The sequence below is a fragment of the Chiloscyllium plagiosum genome, unplaced genomic scaffold (genome assembly GCF_037043375.1).
Source record: "Chiloscyllium plagiosum isolate Xiang-an unplaced genomic scaffold, Cpla_swu_hap1 HiC_scaffold_26, whole genome shotgun sequence".
Classification (NCBI taxonomy): Eukaryota; Metazoa; Chordata; class Chondrichthyes; order Orectolobiformes; family Hemiscylliidae; genus Chiloscyllium; species Chiloscyllium plagiosum.
This window is the reverse complement of record NW_028270164.1, coordinates 48,422,709-48,444,930: the sequence shown is the minus strand read 5'-3', so window position 1 is coordinate 48,444,930 and position 22,222 is coordinate 48,422,709. Positions and strand designations below refer to the sequence as shown.

The 22,222-nt window shown below is 44.0% G+C and overlaps 1 protein-coding gene across 1 annotated transcript in view; it reads left to right on the top strand.

Annotated features, from left to right (window-relative positions):
• The first annotated feature begins 856 nt into the window (after nucleotides 1-856).
• The window catches only part of LOC122563300 (uncharacterized), a 95,249-nt gene continuing 73,883 nt past the window's right edge, over nucleotides 857-22,222 (top strand). Inside the window, exons 1-3 of the mRNA XM_043717004.2 lie at nucleotides 857-973; nucleotides 17,274-17,422; nucleotides 19,985-20,037. Of these exons, the coding sequence (XP_043572939.2) occupies nucleotides 17,288-17,422; nucleotides 19,985-20,037 (188 nt within the window). The 5' untranslated portion in view covers nucleotides 857-973; nucleotides 17,274-17,287. The remainder of the gene's footprint in view (nucleotides 974-17,273; nucleotides 17,423-19,984; nucleotides 20,038-22,222) is intronic.

The following is a 22,222-nucleotide window of genomic DNA, read 5'->3' as shown; positions in this document are numbered from 1 at the left end:
TAATGACTAGACAGCTCATCAAATCATAGAGAGCACAGGAACAGACCCTTTGGTCCCACCAGTCCATGCTGACCATAATCCCAAACTAAACTCATCCCACCTGCCTGCATTTGGCCCATATCCCTCCAAACATTTCTTATTTGTGTACTTATCCAAATGTCTTTTAAACATTGTAACTGTGCCCACATCCACCACTTCCTTTGGAATTTCATTCCACACATGAGCTACTCTTTGCATAAACAAATGGCTCCTCGTGTCTTTTTAAAATCTTGCTCCTCACAACTTAAAAATGTACCCTCAGTCTTGAAATCCTCCACCCTAGGGAAAAGACTCCTGCCATTCACCTTATCTATGGATCTCATGATTTTATAAACCTCTATAAGGGGACACCTCTCAACCTCCTAATCTGCAGTGAAAAAAATTCCAGCCTAGCCAGTGTCTTCTTATAACTCGAACCCTCCATTCCCAGCACCATTCTGGTAACATTCTGCAGCTTAATAACATCCTTCTGCTAAAACTTCTCAAAAGAGTCATCACAGATCTGATGGACTGCATGGCTGTGTTGTGAGAATTCCAGGTTCTGGTCAATTTGTACAGCTCTTTCCAAATAATAAAACAACTGTTGTATTTTTGCGAGTGCGACATTTCCGATGGCTAAGTGGCTGGTCCAGACTGAATGGGAAAGCTGTTGTTGCTTTAAATGCTGACAGACTGTATACACTCACTGAGAAAAGGCAGGCTGTGGGAATGTGACAGGAGATAAACACATGGTAAACCATACACACACACATGCATCATAAAAAAAACAGAGATGAACAAACACATCACATTCAGTGCAGACAGGGAGGGAAGCAAGAAGCACAATAAGCCCTGTTCCACCGTAGACAGGTGAAAACTCTGTTCAAAGGGAGGTTGTGTCTGCTGGACCTCATACCATAGCTTCACCCTGAATGATTAATCAACTGGCTGAGAGGTAAAATCCTATTGACTTTCATGTGATATCTCTTAATGTTTCTGAAGAACTGTCACAATCATTAAGACTTGTAGTTGGGATTTGTGAAAATTAATATCAAATTGTAAATGATCCTTGTATACTGGTATTCAAATACTTTGTCCACTGAGCCTGACTTCGGGAGTTACAGTGACAAATGAGTAAGTGAGAGTAAGGCAAGCCAATGAAAAATAGAAGAGACAGACAGAGAGAGAGAGAGAGAGAGAGGCAAAGGCAGAGAGAAAGAATGAAAACATGACAGAGAACTAAATAAGGAAGGGAAGTAGCTTTTGGAAATGTAAGACAAAAGGGATAAAAGTTAAAAAAAAAGCGTGAAAGAGATTTAAAGGAAAGAAGGAAGCAATGAGGAAAAACGAAACAGGAAAGAGTGAATGAATAAAAGAATGAGAAAAAATTTGGAATGAATGAAAAAAAGAATAGTGAGAGAAAAGGGAGAGGTAGGTAACGAGAGTGTGAGAGCAGAGGGAATTAACCTGAGGAGAAACAGCAATGAGTATCAGTGAGGGTGGAGGAGGTGAGATAGAGTGAAAATATCACGAGACTTAAGAGACTATCTTTTGAGCAGGACATGTCACCAGTTGTATGTTCCCTTGGGAATCACTGGAGTACAGCTGGGAGTTTGAAAATGTCCCCCATCTCAACTCCAGGAGACGGTCACTCTACCATTAGAAAAGGTGCAGGAGAGCAGATGTGGGTGACCTACAGATGGGGTAGGATGAAGACAAAAGCAGGGCAGGGGTACACCAATTCAAGAGCTCTCGCAAACCAATTTTCAGGTTTGAATGCCGAGAGGTTGATGATACCTCAGAGAAATGCAAGAGGAATTAAACTCCCAGCACTGTGGGAGATTTGACTGGATGCAACGGTAAAGGAAAGTGTAGGAATGCAGTAATTATTGGGGATTTGATCATTAATGAACATTCAGAGGTGTTTCTGTAATGGCAAATGTGATTCCTAAATAATTTGTTACCTCTGTAACTGACCAGGTGCAGGGAAGAGCAAGCAGATGGAAGTGAGAGTTTCTAGAATTTGGGAAAAGATTGTTAAAACACGCCTTTGTCAGCGGTGGTCTCAGATTACTCCCCAGTTAAATGTAGAGGTGAAATGAGGAGAGGTAAATACATGGAGGGAGAAGTAATGCAGGGGGGAGGTTTTCACGTTGTTGGGACATTTGGAAGAGGGCAGTGGTATAATTTGAACATTTTGAATTTGCGTTTAACAAGGACCGATGCTCTCATAGGTAGATGAGCTCGTGCTGTTGGAGACAGTGTAAACTAATTTAATTGGAAAATTGCAGAAAGGAGCGGCAATGAGATCAGAGGACAGAAAAATATAATGAGCAGCAAAATTCAAGAAATTAAAACTGAAATTCTTCAGCCTGGTAATCTCCTCTGCATCCTCTCCAGTGCAATTAGAAATATCCCCTAAAATCGCCGGGTCAAGATTGAGGATGGAGCAAACATGCATGTACATTAACGTGCCGACTGTTACTAATAAGATTGGTGTGGGTTTGCAGGGACAACGAATTGCAGAATAATTACAGTAATGGAGATATGACTCAAACTAAGCCAGGAACAGTCCTCAATGTTTCTTGTCAGGAACGACAGACAAATTAGATGTGAGAGTGGCAGTTTTAGGAGTGAATCATTCTGAGCTGACTTGAAAACAGAAAGGAAGTTGCTATATTGCTGGGAGAATTTTTTATAGAACTCAAAACAATGAGAAGGAGACAGATGAGTAAATACGTTGACAAATGTCAGAAGTGTGCAACAAAACGAGACTTTAATGCTCCTAATATCGACAGGAAAAAAGATAGAGTATACAGGGAGGGAAAGTGAAAAAATATCTGAACTATGTATAGGGAATTTTGTCAAACATTAGGGACAGACTAACCAGAAAATTACAGAAAGGAGCAGCAATGAGATCAGAGGACAGAAAATTGTAACCAGCAACAAAATTAGAAATATCCCTCCAAATTCGCACAGGGTCCAGATTGAGGGGAATAGCAAATTCAGACTGAAACTGGGAAATGGTCCAGGATGGTTGTATTGCAGTAGGATGCTCCTGTCTAACAGTGGCCATTCAAAAATTCAGTTTGAAGTAATTATGAAGAAGGACCATAAAAGATCAAAAGTTAAAAATGCACAACTGGGGAATGCTTAATTTCTCGGTATTAAAGGTAGGGCCAAGTACAGGATGGATTTGAAAAATCTATCTTATGGGAAAACAGTAACTGATAGCGGGCATTCAGGGAGAGATGGCTAAGGTATAAATTAAGCATGTAGTTTCACAGAACAAAGGTAGATCGACCAGAGCTAATGTGCGCTGGAGGACAAAGGAAATAAAAGTTTCAGTAGAACCAAGTAAGTATTTAACAAATGAAGGGGAAAAATCCAGTTATTAACCTGGCAGATTACAGAACTACAGGAGGGAATTAAAACTGTCAATATGGGTGAGAAATTGTGAGAAACGATTAAAATGTTTTCTAAAGATATAAAGTGTAAGTGGTCAGCTCAGGTCAAAATGTTATGGATCCAAAGAGAAATCTTCATGTAGAGGTAGAAGATGAGGCTAAAATATTAAGTGTATCGGTCTTCACAAAGGGAGTGGTTAAATTGCAGGTTACATTTAAAGAGGAAATAGAAAGTTGGACAGGACAATACATTAGTCCCGCCGTTCCTGCGGAAGCCCTAACTGCGGAAAGGTGTAAAACCATTTAATTAAATGGGAAATTTACCTTCCCGGCAGCCTCCATTCCCTGGTTTTGGAATGTTACTAGTAGTACATTAAGGCTGCAGTAAACCTTGGGTGACTGAAACCACAGAAACCGATTCTGTGGATACTGTGGTCGCCCTGTAGTAGGTAGAAAGGCATACTACAAAGCTGAACATTACCAGATGTTGTTAAGTCAGCTGATCCAGATGGAATGTAACTTAGGTTGCTGACAATAAGGTTGCAATAGAGTCATAGAGTTTCAGAGATCAATAGCACAGCTTCTTCGGCCCACTGTATCCATGCCAGTCAAAGTGGGAAGTTGAGTGTGGACCCTGTGGAGATTGGAGAGGTGCTAAACAAACATTTCTCATCAATTTTCACTCAGGAAAAGGAGAATATTGCAGAGGAGAAGAATGAGGTATGAGATATTAGACTAGAAAGGATCGAGGTTAGTTACGAACAGGTGTTATCAATTCTAGAAGGAGTAGAAGTAGACAAGTCCCCTGGGCCAGATGGGATTTATCTGAGGATTCTCTGGGAAGCTAGGGAGGAGAAAACAGAGTGTTTGGCTTTGATATTTGAGTCATCATTGTCTACAGGTTTAGTACCAGAGGACTGGAGGATTGCAAATATTGTGCCCTTGTTCAAGAAGGGCAGTAAAGATGACCCAGGTAATTATAGACCAGTGAGCCTTACTTCTGTTGTAAGAAAGATTTTGGAAAGGATTATAAGAGATAAGATTTATAATCATGTAGCAAGCAGCAGTTTGATTTCAGATGGTCAACATGGTTTTGTCAAAGGCAGGCCGTGTCTCACAAACCTTCTTGATCTTTTTGACAAAGCATGTAGATGAGGGTAGGGCAGTTGACGTGGTATACTTGGACTTCAGTAAAGCCTTTGATAAGGTTCCACATGGTAGGCTGTTGGAGAAAATGCCAAGGCATGGGATGAGGGTGGTTTAGCAGTTTGGATTAGAAACTGGCTTTCTGAAAGAAGGCAGTGAGTGGTGGTTGATGGAAAATATTCAGCCTCGAGTCCAGTTACAGTGGTGTGCCACAAGGATCTGTTTTAGGACCACTGGTGTTTGTCATTTTTATAAATGATTTAGACGCAGGCATAGGTGGATGGATTAGTAAATTTGCAGATGACACTAAAGTCGGTGGAGTAGTGGACAGTTTGGAAGAATGTTAGAGCTTGCAGGGGGACTTGGATAAACTGCAGAATTGGGCTGAGAGTTGGCAAATGGAATTCAATGAAGCTAAGTGTGAGCTGATGCACTTTGGGAAGAATAACAGGAAGGCAGAATACTGGGTCAATGGAAAGATTCTTGGTTGTGTGGATGTGCAGAGGGATCTTAGAGTCCATGTACATAGATCCCTGAAAGTTGCCACCCAGGTGGATAGTGCTGTTAAGAAGGCATATGGTGTGTTAGGTTTCATTTATAGAGGGATTGAGTTCTGGAGCCGCGATATCATGCTGTAACTATACAAAACACTGGTGTGGCCACACTTGTAATATTGTGTACAGTTCTGGTCGCCATATTTCGGGAAGGATGTGAAAGCATTGGAAAAGGTGCAGAGGAGATTTACCACGATGTTGCCTGGTCTGGAGGGAAGGTCTTATGAGGAAAGGCGGAGGGACTTGGGTCTGTTCTCAATGGAAAGAAGAAGGCTAAGAGTGGATTTAATAGAGACATGCAAGATGATCAGAGGATTAGATAGGGTAGACAGTGAAAGTTGTTTTCCTAGGATGATGATGTCAGCTTGTATGAGGGGTCATAGCTACAAATTGAGGGGTGATAGATTTAAGACAGATGTCAGAGGCAGGTTCTTTACTCAGAGAGTGGTAAGGGCGTGGAATGCCCTGCCTTTTAATGTAATGAACGCAGCCACATTAGGGAGATTTAAACAATCCTTAGATAAGCACATAGATAATGATGGGATAGTGTAGGGGAACGAGCTAAGAATAGTTCACAGATCAGTGCAACATCGAGGGCCAAAGGGCCTGTTCTGAGATGCATTGTTCTATGTTCTATGTTCTAACCATCTAATTATTCTAATTCCACTTTCCAGCATTTGGTGTATAACTTTGTATACCCTGGCATCACAAGTACAAATTTAATACTGCTTAAATATGATGATGGTTTCTGTCTCTACTACTCTTACGGGCAGTGAGTTCTAGATTCCCACCACTCACTGGTGGGTAAAAGATTGGTTCCTCACATCCCGTTCTAAACCTCCTGCCCCTTCCCTTAAATCTATGCCCCGATCATTGATCCCTTCACAAAGGGGAAAAGTCCATTTCTGTCTGCCCTATCTATGCCCCTCATAATGTTACGCATCTCAATCATGTTGTCTGTACTAAGGAAAACAACCTCAGTCTGTTCAATCTTTCTTTATAACTGAAACTCTAAAGCCTAGTAATCTCCTCTGCATCCTCTCCAATGCAATAATATTCTTCCTACAATATGGGTTCCAGAACGGCTCACATCAAATAGCTACAAACAGCTGAGAGATTGGTCGTTGTCTTTCAATCTTGTTGTAACTTCAGGAAGAATGCATAAAACTCATGTGGTTCCTTTTCCTCGCAATTAATCCCTGTGTTTTAGTTTTGCACCTTTTTCCATTACATTATGGCTGACAGTTTAGCAGATACCTACAGTGCCAAGTTGTAACTGGAAGAAAGTCCTTTAAATTCAGACTGAGATTTCATAAATTACAGCTGACATAATGATAAATAGAATATTGACGTTAAAAGGAAGAAGTAATCAATTACAATACTGAGATAGAAATGTGCATACAAAAACTTCCTGTAGAAGCACTCTCATTAAATATTTTAGATTCTTACCGTTTCCAGTTTCCCATCAATTAGAGTAAAGTGAATTTCCAATCTAGACAATTAGAGTAAATCTCTGTTCCTCTTTTACAGGAGTGATGTTGGAGGGCTGGAGAACTGTAGTGTTTGCAATGAGGTTGACCAGGTGGATCTCATATTCTATGAGTTTGGGGTTGTTAACCTGGGCCAATCAGGGAGCCCTGGCTAACAGTCATAAACAGGACTGTGCATTATTTCCCCCTCCAACTCTATTTTGATTTAGTCCCTACCCTCCCCTTCACTGTTTTGATCACACAGCACTGCCCTTTGATGTGAAGGGCAGTGTTTGTCACTGGCCACCCGGGTGTTTTCCTATCTTCCTGGTGGTGGAAATTGAATAAAGATTCGTGCACTTTGTGTCTCTCACTGTGTCTCACACCTGCACACACACACCATGGTGCTGGAGGAAAAAATAAGCACTACCGCAGTTAGGTGGTAGTGTGGGGGGGTTAAAAAAAATAAAATAAAAAAATATAAAAAAACAGTGCATTATTTCCCCCTCCAACTCTATTTTGATTTAATCCCTGCCCTCCCTTTCACTGATTGATCATCCAGCATTGTCCTTTGATGTGAAGGGCACTGGCTTGTCACTGGCCACTCGGGTGTTTCTTTGCTTCCTGGTGGTGGAAACTGAATAAAGATTCGTGCACCTTAAAAATAAACAGGACTGTCACAGAGTCTCCTCACTCTAGGGGCTGGCTCTGAGCTGGCTGGTCAGAGTCTATATACTGTGCAAATGTAAATAAAGGGTGACTTGGTAATGAGAAACCAGCCTCCATGGAATTACTTAACTGGCGACAAGAGAAAACAGTATGGTCCTGAAGAAAATTCAAGTGCAACAGTCCTCTTTGAGTTGGGTAAGCATTTATTGCATTGTGCCATTATTTGGGAAGCTTGATTTATTCGATCTTGATTCATTTGATCTTACCGTCAAAGACTGAGCCCAGTGTGGAATGTGTTATTTTTTCCAGGCAAATGACACTGGGGCAAATGAAAAGCAATGTGTAATTTTTCTGACAGCCTGTGGACCTGTTTTTGAACCATTTTTTAAAACATAATTTGTGGGATGTGGACGTCGCTGGCTGGTCAGCATTTATTGCCCTTGAGAAGGTAGTTATTAAGAGCCTAACTTTCCCTGAGGCACCAAACACTATAACCTTTCAAGAGTAGAAAGGTTTAGTTGAGGAATATAATGACCCCAAACCCCTCTAATTCTGAGATGTTATCAGTTTTATTCAGCTGTTCTAGAACCAGAGGAATCAGTATTTGGATTTTTGACGAGGTTATGAAGACTGGCAGAGGCATGTGTTTGTGGGTTAACGCTGAATGAGATGCTGAGAGACCATTTGGGATGTGGGATTAATGATGTAACCATACTGTTATGACCCAGTGGTGAACCCTTCTGTTAATTAAACCAAACACCCAGAAAAGCTCACCGCGCCTCATAATCTATTAAAATATGAATGACCGAGAACTCCCAAAATCCACCATTTAAAGAAAATAATGTCAATTTATTCTTTGACTCTAAAGGTGAACATTAAACAACAACTACTCACAACTCTAAGCCCTCCTTTCTCTTAACTGCTGATTACCTGCCTCCAACTGTATAACAATATACTGTTCCAATAAAACACTTATTAAAATTACATCAGCTTAATTTCAAAACCATATAGCAGCTGCCATCTTTGGTGCCTTTTTTATTCCAGCTGAAGTTCTCCCTGGATCATCTTCTTTCTTTTTACTGTGAAGATGTTTCATATGAAAAGGTACTTTTGATAGAGAGTGTTTCAAATGGCAGTTGCTCTCTCAATAGCAGTTACTCTCTTGATGGCAGTTACTCTGTCTGACTTTCAAACTGCCTGCCTTTTTTTATATCCCCAACATTGGATTGTCTCATTGGTTTGATGTTGGCACAAACAATAAATTCAAACTCGATTGGGTTTTAGTATCCTGGGGCATAATTTAAACTGATTGGTTAAATTCGAATTGTTGTCAAAACAGCAATCAACTCAAGTTTCTATTTTACAGCCAAATGTTACATATTTCCAATTTTCTAGTACACTCTGAGACTGCTAGTTAGTCATATGACTGGTGCTTGTAAGCTCTCAGTTCAGAACAGCATTCACTGTCTCTTAAAGATACAGTGCATGCCTTCAACTTCATAACAATACAAAAGCCCAACTGGACTTCAAACAGGCATTTCAACTGGCTTCATCATTAGAAAATGTGGCAAGTGGAGCATGGGAGCTACAGGCCGTGCCAATGGAAATGGATGCCCTCACCAGTCTGACTGAGCATGGGGAATACCACTTGAGTGTAGGCAATCACAGGGTCTCAGGCAGGGTATATCCAGAGCATAGGGACCCCAGGCCAACCCACAGCAGACCCCAAAATAAAGCTGAACATCAACCAATTGGCTAAACAGTTCTTCAGGATCTGGGCCAGCAAGCCATTGTAGATGCTGCTGGTATATGGACCCAAGCCAGCAAAGGAGTCTTACAAGGCCGGACCTGAATAAGAAAACTCATGGGCTGGTACCCAGGAGAGTGCACACCCTGGAAAATCCCCCTTTATCTGGTTTAGAACAGATAACTTGCTTAACAACGTCCAAATCAGAACCAATCAAAGTAAGGGAAGGGGGGAAATCTCAGATACAGTCAAATAGATGGATTAACTCCAGGAAAGGTAAGAGAGGTAGGCAGCAAGTGCAGGAATCTTTTGTGGATATACCCATTTCAACGAGGTATGCTGTTTTGGAAAATGTTGGGGAGATGGATTTTCAGGGGAACGTAGCACGAACAGCCAAGTTTCTGGTATTGAGACTGGCTCTAATGCAACAAGGGGTACGTCAGCTTCCAACAGCTCAATTGTGTTAGAGGATTCTTTAGTCAGAGGTACAGACAGACGCTTCTGTGGCCAGCAGAGAAAAAGCAGAATGGTGTGTTGTTTCCCTGGTGCCAGGATCAAGGATGTCTCAGAAAGGGTGCAGAATGTTCTCACGGGGGAGAGGGGCCAGCAGGAGGTCATTGTCCACATTGGAACCAACGACATAGGAAGGGAAAAGGTTGAGATTCTGAAGGGAGATTACAGAGAGTTAGGCAGAAATTTAAAAAGGAGGTCCTCGAGAGTAGTAATATCTGGATTACTTCCAGTGCTACGAGCTAGTGAAGGCAGGAATAGGAGGATAGAGCAGATGAATGCATGGCTGAGGAGCTGGTGTATGGGAGAAGGATTCACATTTTTGGATCATTGGAATCTCTTTTGGGGTAGAAGTGACCTGTACAAGAAGGACGGATTGCACCTAAATTGGAAGGGCACTAATATATTGGCAGGAAATTTTGCTAGAATTGCTCAGGAGGATTTAAACTAGTAAGGTGGGGGGGTGGGTGGGACCCAGGGAGATAGTGAGGAAAGAGATCAATCTGAGACTGGTACAGTTGAGAACAGAAATGAGTCAAACAGTCAGGGCAGGCAGGGACAAGGTAGGACTAATAAATTAAACTGCATTTATTTCAATGCAAGGGGCCTAACAGGGAAGGCAGATGAACTCAGGGCATGGTTAGGAACATGGGACTGGGATATCATAGCAATTACAGAAACATGGCTCAGGGATGGGCAGGACTGGCAGCTTAATGTTCCAGGATACACATGTTACAGGAAGGATAGAAAGGGAGGCAAGAGAGGAGGGGGAGTGGCATTTTTGATAAGGGATAGCATTACAGCTGTGCTGAGGGAGGATATTCCCGGAAACACAGCCAGGGAAGTTATTTGGGTGGAACTGAGAAATAAGAAAGCGATGATCACCTTATTGGGATCAAAAAATCGAACCAACCTATCCGGCTTCACAACTGGTGCTGCCCATTTCACAACCTGCATTGGTTTGATCATTCCTTCACTTTCCAGCCTCCTGATTTCTGCCTTGACTTTTGCCCGGAAGACAAATGGCACAGAGTGGGCCTTGCAGAATCCTGGAATGCTTCCTGGTCAACCTGCAAGTTGGCCTTGGCTCATTTGGTAGTCCCTGGACCTTCCTGAGAAAAGTCTGGGTTTTTAATTAGGACTTCACTCAGACAGCCATTTTCTAATCGATAAATGTTGAGCCTATCGAGGTGAATCTTTCTCAGCCAATTTCACCCCATCAAGCTTTTTACTATAATCAATGGTAACTGAACCAGCTGCTTCTCATAAAAGACCAGAACCGAAGTTGTATCCTTAATCTGTGAAGGTGCCCCGGTATACGCACTCAGGCTGGCAGAGGTCTTGCACAAACTGAAGGGTTGGAGCTCCGAGCGAATTTTGTTAAAAACTGGTTCTGCAACCAAAGATACAGCCACACTGGCATCAACCTCCATTAGAAGCAGGTGAGAATTTAAACAGACATTTAGAGTCATAGAGATGTACAGCATGGAAACAGACCCTTCGGTCCAATCCTTCCATGCCGACCAGATATCCCAACCCAATCTAGTCACACCTGCCAGCACCCGACCCCTATCCCTCCAAACCCTTCCTATTCATATACCCATCCAAATGCCTCTTAAATGTTGCAATTGTACCAGCCTCCACCACATCCTCTGGCAGCTCATTCCATACATGTACCAACCTCTGCGTGAAAAAGTTGCCCCTTAGGTCTCTTTTATATCTTTCCGCTCTCACCCTAAACCTATGCCCTCTAGATCTGGACTCCCCGATCCCAGGGAAAAGACTTTGCCTGTTTACCCTATCCATGCCCCTCATAATTTTATAAACCTCTATAAGGTCACCCCTCAGCCTCCAACGCTCCAGGGAAAACAGCCCCAGCCTGTTCAGCCTCTCCCTATAGCTCAAATCCTCCAACTCTGGCAACATCCTTGTAAATCTTTTCTGAACCCTTTCAAGTTTCACAACATCCTTCCAATAGGAAGGAGAACAGAATTGCACGCAATATTCCAACAGTGGCCTAACCAATGTCCTATACAGCCACAACATGACCTCCCAACTCCTGTACTCAATACTCTGACCAAAAAAGACAAGCATACCAAACGCCTTCTTCACTATCCTATCTACCTGCGACTCTGCTTTCAAGGAGCTATGAACCTGCACTCCGATCCTAAGTGGGAGATGGTGCTGACATGTGCTGCCTTCCCGTAAGGGGTAGTGTTGGCCCAATGGGAAGAAATACCCGATTAGCATATTTGGCTGACACTGAACGCAAATTCGCCCAGATAGGGAAGGAAGGTTTGGCGGACATCTTTATTTTGATAAATCTCCACCAGTACCTTTACGGACAGAGATTTGTCATAGTGACAGACCACAAACTTTCGGTACTTAAAGAAGACATGGCTGCAGGTCAAATTCAGCTATGGGACCTTATTCTAAGTGTGTACAATTACAAGTTGGAACACTGTCAAGGAGGTCAAGTGGCAAATGTGGATGCCTTAAGCTGCCTCCTACTGGCAGGTACTCCACAGGAAGAGGAGGTATTTCTTCTGAGATGGTCCAAGTGCAAGAGACTGGAAACTGTCCAATACAGGCTGTGTGTGTCTGAGTCAGACTCAGAGGAACCAGATCTGGTGTGAAAATGCCCTAAGAGAAGCTGCAAGAGAAAGAACAGGTCTATATGTTCAGAATTGGAGGTGGGGGGGGGGGGGGTGGGATGTAGGAATTGGAATGAAGCTGGCCAGGTGGGTGTCATAGATTATGAGCTCCCTGATTGGCACAGGGTAACAGCCCCTCCCAGACATTCCTGCTGACAGTCTCAGGAGTTCTTGTTGAGGGACTGGCTCTGAATTGGTTGGTCAGAGTCCATGCAGATGTAAATCAGTGGTGAATTGCTGATAGGATACTGACCTCTGGAGTTATTTCAAGAACTAACCATGTTCACTACTATTGAAGAAGAGAGAGAGAGAGAGAGATAAACCTATGGGCCACATTCCATCCACATTGGAATTGTCAAGGACAAAATAAGCCTTTGTTTCACTCTGAAACACACTTACTCTCCTCACTGTTTGAAACACACTCACTCTCCTCACTGTCACTCTGAAACACACTCACTCTCCTCAATGTCACTCTGAATCAAACTCACTCTCCTCACTATCACTCTAAAACACACTCACTCTCCTCACTGTCACTCTGAAACACACTCACTCTCCTCAATGTCACTCTGAAACACACTCACTCTCCTCACTGTCTGAAACAAACTCACTCTCCTCACTGTCACTCTGAAACACGCTCACTCTCCTCACTGTCACTCTGAAACACACTTACTCTCCTCACTGTCACTCTAAAACACACTCACGCTCCTCACTGTCACTCTGAAACACACTTACTCTCCTCACTGTCGGAAACACACTCACTCTCCTCACTGTCTGAAACACACTCACTCTCCTCACTGTCACTCTGAATCACACTCACTCTCCTCACTATCACTCTAAAACACACTCACTCTCCTCACTGTCACTCTGAAACACACTCACTCTCCTCAATGTCACTCTGAAACACACACTCTCCTCACTGTCTGAAACACACTCACTCTCCTCACTGTCACTCTGAAACACACTCTCTCTCCTCACTGTCTGAAACACACTTACTCTCCTCACTGTCACTCTGAAACACACTCTCTCTCCTCACTGTCTGAAACACACTCACTCTCCTCACTGTCACTCTGAATCACACTCACTCTCCTCACTATCACTCTGAAACACACTTACTCTCCTCACTGTCTGAAACACACTCACTCTCCTCACTGTCTTAAACACAATCATTCTCCTCACTGTCACTCTGAAACACACTCACTCTCCTCACTGTCACTCTGAAACACACTCACTCTCCTCACTGTCACTCTAAAACACACTCACTCTCCTCACTGTCTGAAACACACTTACTCTACTCACTGTCGGAAACACACTCACTCTCCTCACTGTCTGAAACACACTCACTCTCCTCACTGTCACTCAAAAACACACTCACTCTCCTCACTGTCTGAAACACACTTACTCTCCTCACTGTCGGAAACACACTCACTCTCCTCACTGTCACTCTGAAACACACTCACTCTCCTCACTGTCACTCTGAATCACACTCACTCTCCTCACTGTCTGAAACACACTCAGTCTCCTCACTGTCTGAAACACACTCACTCTCCTCACTGTCACTCTGAAACACACTCACTCTCCTCACTGTCACTCTAAAACACACTCACTCTCCTCACTGTCTGAAACACACTTACTCTCCTCACTGTCAGAAACACACTCACTCTCCTCACTGTCACTCTGAAACACACTCACTCTCCTCACTGTCACTCTGAATCACACTCACTCTCCTCACTGTCTGAAACACACTCACTCTCCTCACTGTCGGAAACACACTCACTCTCCTCACTGTCGGAAACACACTCACTCTCCTCACTGTCACTCTGAAACACACTCACTCTCCTCACTGTCTGAAACACACTCTCTCTCCTCACTGTCTGAAACACACTCACTCTCCTCACTGTCACTCTGAAACACACTCACTCTCCTCACTGTCACTCTAAAACACACTCACTCTCCTCACTGTCTGAAACACACTTACTCTCCTCACTGTCAGAAACACACTCACTCTCCTCACTGTCACTCTGAAACACACTCACTCTCCTCACTGTCACTCTGAATCACACTCACTCTCCTCACTGTCTGAAACACACTCACTCTCCTCACTGTCGGAAACACACTCACTCTCCTCACTGTCGGAAACACACTCACTCTCCTCACTGTCACTCTGAAACACACTCACTCTCCTCACTGTCTGAAACACACTCTCTCTCCTCACTGTCTGAAACACACTCACTCTCCTCACTGTCACTGTGAAACACACTCACTCTCCTCACTGTCTGAAACACACTCTCTCTCCTCACTGTCTGAAACACACTCACTCTCCTCACTGTCGGAAACACACTCACTCTCCTCACTGTCACTCTCAAACACACTCACTCTCCTCACTGTCTGAAACACACTCACTCTCCTCACTGTCTGAAACACATTCAGTCTCCTCACTGGTCACTCTGAAACACACTCACTCTCCTCACTGTCACTCTAAACCACACTCACTCTCCTCACTGTCTGAAACACACTTACTCTCCTCACTGTCACTCTGAAACACACTCTCTCTCCTCACTGTCTGAAACACACTCACTCTCCTCACTGTCTGAAACACACTCACTCTCCTCAATGTCACTCTGAAACACACTCACTCTACTCACTGTCTGAAACACACTCACTCTCCTCACTGTCTGAAACACACTCACTCTCCTCACTGTCACTCTGAAACACACTCACTCTCCTCACTGTCTGAAACACACTCACTCTCCTCACTGTCACTCTGAATCACACTCACTCTCCTGACTGTCACTCTGAAACACACTCACTCTCCTCACTGTCTGAAACACACTCACTCTCCTCACTGTCTGAAACACACTCAGTCTTCTCACTGTCACTCTGAAACACACTCACTCTCCTCACTGTCTGAAACACACTCACTCTCCTCACTGTCTGAAACACACTCACTCTCCTCACTGTCACTCTGAAACACACTCACTCTCCTCACTGTCACTCTGAAACACACTCTCTTTCCTCACTGTCTGAAACACACTCACTCTCCTCACTGTCTGAAACACACTCACTCTCCTCACTGTCTGAATCACACTCATTCTCCTCACTGTCTGAAACACACTCACTCTCCTCACTGTCACTCTGAAACACACTCACTCTCCTCACTGTCGGAAACACACTCACTCTCCTCACTGTCACTCTGAAACACACTCACTCTCCTCACTGTCTGAAACACACTCACCCTCCTCACTGTCTGAAACACACTCACCCTCCTCACTGTCACTCTGAAACACACTCACTCTCCTCACTGTCACTCTGAAACACACTCTCTCTCCTCACTGTCTGAAACACACTCACTCTCCTCACTGTCACTCTGAAACACACTCACTCTCCTCACTGTCACTCTGAATCACACTCACTCTCCTCACTGTCTGAAACACACTCACTCTCCTCACTGTCTGAAACACACTCACTCTCCTCACTGTCACTCTGAAACACACTCACTCTCCTCACTGTCGGAAACACACTCACTCTCCTCACTGTCACTCTGAAACACACTCACTCTCCTCACTGTCACTCTGAATCACACTCACTCTCCTCACTGTCACTCTGAAACTCACTCTCTCTCCTCACTGTCTGAAACACACTCTCCTCTCTGTCTGAAAAACACTCACTCTCCTCACTGTCTGAAACACACTCACTCTCCTCACTGTCACTCTGAAACACACTCTCTCTCCTCTCTGTCTGAAACACACTCACTCTCCTCACTGTCTGAAACACACTCACTCTCCTCACTGTCGGAAACACACTCACTCTCCTCACTGTCTGAATCACACTCACTCTCCTCACTGTCACTCTGAAACACACTCACTCTCCTCACTGTCTGAAACACACTCTCTCTCCTCACTGTCTGAAACACACTCACTCTCCTCACTGTCTGAAACACACTCACTCTCCTCACTGTCACTCTGAAACACACTCACTCTCCTCACTGTCTGAAACACACTCTCTCTCCTCACTGTCTGAAACACACTCACTCTCCTCAATGTCACTCTGAAACACACTCACTCTCCTCACTGTCTGAATCACACTTACTCTCCTCACTGTCTGAAACACAATCACTCTCCTCACTGTCACTCTGAAACACACTCACTCTCCTCACTGTCTGAAACACACTCACTCTCCTCACTGTCTGAAACACACTCAGTCTTCTCACTGTCTGAAACACAATCACTCTCCTCACTGTCACTCTGAAACACACTCACTCTCCTGACTGTCACTCTGAAACACACTCACTCTCCTCACTGTCTGAAACACATTCAGTCTCCTCACTGGTCACTCTGAAACACACTCACTCTCCTCACTGTCATTCTGAAACACACTCACTCTCCTCAATGTCACTCTGAATCACACTCACTCTCCTCACTATCACTCTGAAACACACTCACTCTCCTCACTATCACTCTGAAACACACTCACTCTCCTCACTATCACTCTGAAACACACTCACTCTCCTCACTGTCTGAAACACACTCACCCTCCTCACTGTCTGAAACACAATCACTCTCCTCACTGTCACTCTGAAACACACTCACTTTCTCCACCTTCACTCAGAGACATCCATTTTCTTCCTTCCTCCCCTGATAATCTGAAGCATATCTTGTAACTCTTTGTCCTTTCCTATGGTCAGTGCCTCTCCAGTGGACTGGTGGTAAATGGCTTGTACTGTGTAGCACTAACCCTGATAGTACAGAAAGCCTGTAGATCTCACAGATACCAGCATTTCAAGGACTCTTCAATCTGACTCAGTGATCTAGTTTAATGCTTACATTGAGTCATGGCATATCGATTCTCTCCAGAGTAGCTCTATACTTTCCAACTTTCGGCACTGTCCTGTCCTTGACCTGCCTGGACCCAGTGTTGACAGTGTTTAAACAAAATCTCTGAATGTATCCGTTCAAAAATAAAAATTTTACAAGAGCTCTACCCTTGGCTTTCCTCACCAACTTTCTCAATTTCAACTTTATGAGGTATCAAATGCAAGGGACTGAACTGTCTTTTCTGTTCTATTCTGTTCTGTACTAAATCTTGTGTTGTTTTGCTAACAGGATTGTGAAGGAAGATGAGCTCTCTGCCAAAGCTGTCACTCACCCTCCAGCGCTCCCTGTCTGCTTCCTCCCTCCTTCCATTGCCCACCCCTCCTGGCGATAATGCCCTAAATCAGTTGGTGCCGAAGGACATTCTCCCTTCCTCAGAGGTAAGTGGGCTCTGCCCCTCAATGTGTCAGTCATGGCTAGTTGCAGGATTTGGCAGCCAAGTGGTGTATTGATAATAGAAACCGAAAGAACTGCAGAAGCTGTAAATTGGCAACAAAAACAGAAATTGCTGGAAAAGCTCAGCAGGTCTGGTAGCATCTGTGGAGAGAAATCAGTGTTATCATTTCAGGTCGAGTGACCTTTCCTCAGAACTCGGTTTACTGTTAATATTTGGTCCTGTATATGCCCAAACTGATTCAATTTTAAGAGCATTCGAGAGAAATTGTCCAGGGTACTTTCTCCACTCTTGGCCCTGTTTTTCCTCCTCTGCATTTTGCACCTCTGCCAGGAGATGAGATGTTTGTAGGAATTGGGGAGGTGGTGGGTCGGAGGAGGGGAATTTGGGGATTCGGGTGAACATGTTTAGAAAGTGCCTAATCATGATCCTCTGGCTATCTACTCTTTTCCTTCTGTCCATGTTTGATGAATATGTGGATAAACCTTTGATGTAAGCTGTGATGTAACTATGAGCTCAGAGGTCATGTGCTAGTATTCTGCGAGGAGGTTGGAACTTGTACAGGCACAGCTCTCGCCTGTGTAACCTTACCATCATGTCCAATAAATATTATGTAACAATAACATCTGGGATTGTATAAAGAACCCCTGTCAAACCATGATGCAACATTTCATTGCATATGTTCATATGTCCTCCGGGTTGAGTGTTCTGTTTAAAATGATTGGAATGTAACATGTTAGCACTGAAACTGAAAATTCAGATCATCAAATCCCTACAATGTCTGGTCAGGCCATGAAGACGCAAAGTAACAGCGTGCAGGGATACAGCAATGGAAATGATGGAAGGCAGCATCACTGCATATTACACTTGTTCAAACTTATTGTTGTGCTAAGTCTATCCTAACATGAGTATTGTCCAGTCCCCTAAAACTCTAGGGCGACATGGTGGCTCAGTGGTTAGTACTGCTGCCTCATAGCGTCAAGGACCTGGCTTTGAGTCCAGCCTCAGGGTGTGTCTGTCTGTGTGGAGTTTGCACATTCTCCCTGTGCCTGTGTGGGTTTCCTCCCACAATCCAAAGGTGCGCAGGTTAGGGTGAATTGGCCATTCTAAATTGTCCACAGTGTTCAGGGATGTGCAGGTTAGGTGCGTTAATTAGGGGTAAATGTAGAGGAAGGGGTTTGGGTGGGATACTCTTCAGATGGTTGGTATGGACTCAATGGGCCTGGTTCCACACTGTCGGGATTCTATTTAGCTGAACTTTTAACTGGCAAGAATGTAAAACAGACATGAGTTCATAATGTGTATCAAGGCAGTATGGACTCTGGGTTCACCTGCTATCGCAAGTAAAATCACTGAAAAATTGGCTGAATGTATCTATTTTTGTCTAAGTTGCCAGATGTTGGGTTGAGTCTTTTCCACATCAATGTTGATTGTTCTGTCCAGCGTTTGGGATGGTTCAGAATCAGAGCAGACCCCAGAGGTGGGATTCTGAGGTCTAACCCCCAGCCCCAGTTAATGCCCATGAGTCTCTGCCTTGCTGTAATCAGTAACAGGTCTACCCTGTAAAGCTGGGCTAAATGGAGGGATTGCCATCTCTCGGTAATGTTTATGTTCCAAAGGTGCAATAGACAACTAGAGAGACTCATTGTGAATGAAGTGTGTATTGGGGATGGCAGTAATGGGAGAGATTGCTATGAATCCCACCACCAACCATGAAACTGCCTGAAAGGGAACTCTTGGTACATCCAGCTCACTGCTCCGCAAGTTTCACACTGCTGACTCGCAAAGTAAGAGCCAGTCGGTTAAAGACCGTCGGAGTGGCTGAGGTTCAGAAGGTCTAATTGCCTCCACTCCTGTGGGCAGCCTCTGCAGGAGGGAGGGGGACCACACTGCTGTGTCAATTCTCCACAGCAGCCTCCTGCTGAGCAGGGCTTCCAACTGGCGGCCTCCGATGTGGGAACCTTTATCAACTTGCTGGTTACTGAGCAATGTCCTCTCCACTGCCACATCTCTGTAGTGCTGGACAGCATTAAGAGTTGAAAGAAAGGGAGAACTTGCATTTCAAGAGCACCTTTCATGATTAAGGACACTCCCTGAGGCAATATGCAGCCAGTGAAATAATTTTGCAGCGTAATCACTCTAGTTCTTTAGGAGACATCCAAATAGTTCACAACCAATAATCTGACAATGACTAGGCCTTTTGTTTCAGTAATATTGACCGAGGGAAAATATTGGTCCAGACACCAGGGAGAATACTCTCTTTTCTCCCACTCTTCTCTGAATAATGCTGTGAGATATTATCACGCATGTTTGAGAAGGCAGGTGGGACAATTGAATACCTCATTGAAAGGCAGCTTCTCAGGCAGGAGAGTGCACTGCACTGCACTGCAGTACTGCATTGGAGTAACAGGCTGGACTTACAGCTTCCAGTACATGGAGTGAGGAATGTGTGATATTACTGAGGCACAGTTAATGTTACACCTACCCATTTGGAGATATATCAGACACCTCATGGTCTTTTTCAGCTCCCTTCAATTTTACTTTGTAGGTCACGTTCAATGAGCAGCAGCCTGGACCGAAGGGAGGTTTCGTTCTGTTGAGGTGAGAGGAGTTTTCTGTTCCAGCTACAGTGTCATCTTCACACCTGACGTAAGTTGTTCACACTCAGTGGAAGGTGGGGCCCATGGGAATGAACAAAGGAGGATGGGTGCTCGGTGAGAAGGTGGAGACGTTAAATCAGTGTGGTGTCATTAAATCAGTGTGGAGAACCTACCCCGAACGTTAAATTGTATCAAATTCGAACAGGTTGGACCTCAAGAGGAAGACGAGCAGAATGACATTGATACAGCAGCTGGAAACGGGATAGAAGCAAAACTCTGCCTTCCTCCCTTTTTGGGAGTGCCACATCTTCAGTCACAACTCATTGGGCAGAAACCAATAGCCTTACAGTCATAGAAAATATTCATTGTCTTTGCCCAGGGGGATTTAGGCTGTTTACCTTTTAGGATATTTAGGATATTTTCTGAGCAATTTTGATTCGGAGAATATATTGTTATGATCACCGAAGAAACCGGTAACTTTATTAAGGGATGTGAATTTCCCTGGTCCACCAATGAACAGAATCGGAGAAAAGTTTAATCTGGACAAATGCAAATGGAAGGTTAAATTCAGGTGTGAATTATACAATAAATGGCCAAACCTTTCGGTGTATTGACATTCAGAGGGATCTGGGCGTATAGGTCCACCGATCCCTGAAAGTGGTAACGCAGGTGGATAAGGTGGTCAGAAAGGCAGACAGCACACTCCCCTTTGGCCAGGGCATCGAATATGAAAGTTGGCAAGTTATGTTACAGCTGTACACAACTTTAGTTAGGCCACATTTGGAATATTGCATGCAGTTCTGGTCACCACACCACCAGAAGGGCATGGATGCTTTGGATAGGACACAGAAGATTCACCAGGATGTTGCCTGGTCTGGAGGGTTTTAGTTATGAGGAGAGGTTTGGATAAGCTCAGATTGTTTTCACTGGAAAGCTGGAGGCTGAGGAGCGACCCAATAGAAGTATACAAAATAATGAGAGCCCTAGATAGGGTGAATAGTCAGAGGCTTTTTCCCAGGTTGGAAAGGTCAATCACAAAAGGTTTAAGATGAGAGAGGGAGAGGTTAGGAGTGAATTGTGGGGAAAGATGGTGGTGGGTGCCTGGAACACACTGTCAATGCAGGTGGTAGAAACAAACACATTAGCAACATTTAAGGTATGTCTTGACAGACACGTGAATGTGAGGTGAACATGGGGATAGAAACTGGGTTTAGGCAATAAGTAGTGGGTCTAAATATGGATTAGGAATCAGCACAGGCTTGGTGGGCCGAAGGGCCTGTTCCTGTGCTGTAATGCATTATATAAAAATTCACATTGAGTCTTTATGGTAGTAAACAATTAAAAATTAACTTGACGGAATATCATTTATAGAAGAATACAGCGCAGTACAGGCCCTTTGGCCCTCGATGTTGCGCCGATCCAAGCCCACCTAACCTATACTAACCCACTATCCTCCATATACCTATCCAATGCCCGCTTAAATGCCCATAAAGAGGGAGAGTCCACCACTGCTGCTGGCAGGGCATTCCATGAACTTACGACTCGCTGAGTGAAGAACCTACCCCTAACTTCAGTCCTATATCTACCCCCCCTTAATTTAAAGCTATGCCCCCTTGTAATACCCGACTCCATACGCGGGAAAAGGTTCACACTGTCAACCCTATCTAACCCCCTAATCATCTTGTACACCTCAATCAAGTCACCCCTAAACCTTCTTTTCTCTAATGAAAACAGCCCCAAGTGTCTCAGTCTATCCTCATACGATCTTCCTTCCATACCAGGCAACATCCTGGTAAACCTCCTCTGCACCCGTTCCAGTGCCTCCACATCCTTCCTATAGTATGGCGACCAAAACTGCACACAATATTCCAGATGCGGCCGCACCAGAGTTTTATACAACTGCATCATGACCTCAGGACTCCGGAACTCAATTCCTCTACCAATAAAAGCCAGTACGCCATATGCCTTCCTCACCGCACTATTTACCTGGGTGGCAACTTTCAGAGATCTGTGTACATGGACACCAAGATCCCTCTGCTCATCCACACTACCAAGTATCCGACCATTAGCCCAGTACCCCATCTTTTTGTTATTCTTCCCAAAGTGAATCACCTCACATTTAATAAGCAAAAATTACAGCAAACTAAAGAAAAGTTATTTCCCAACAGCCAAATTACTTTACATAG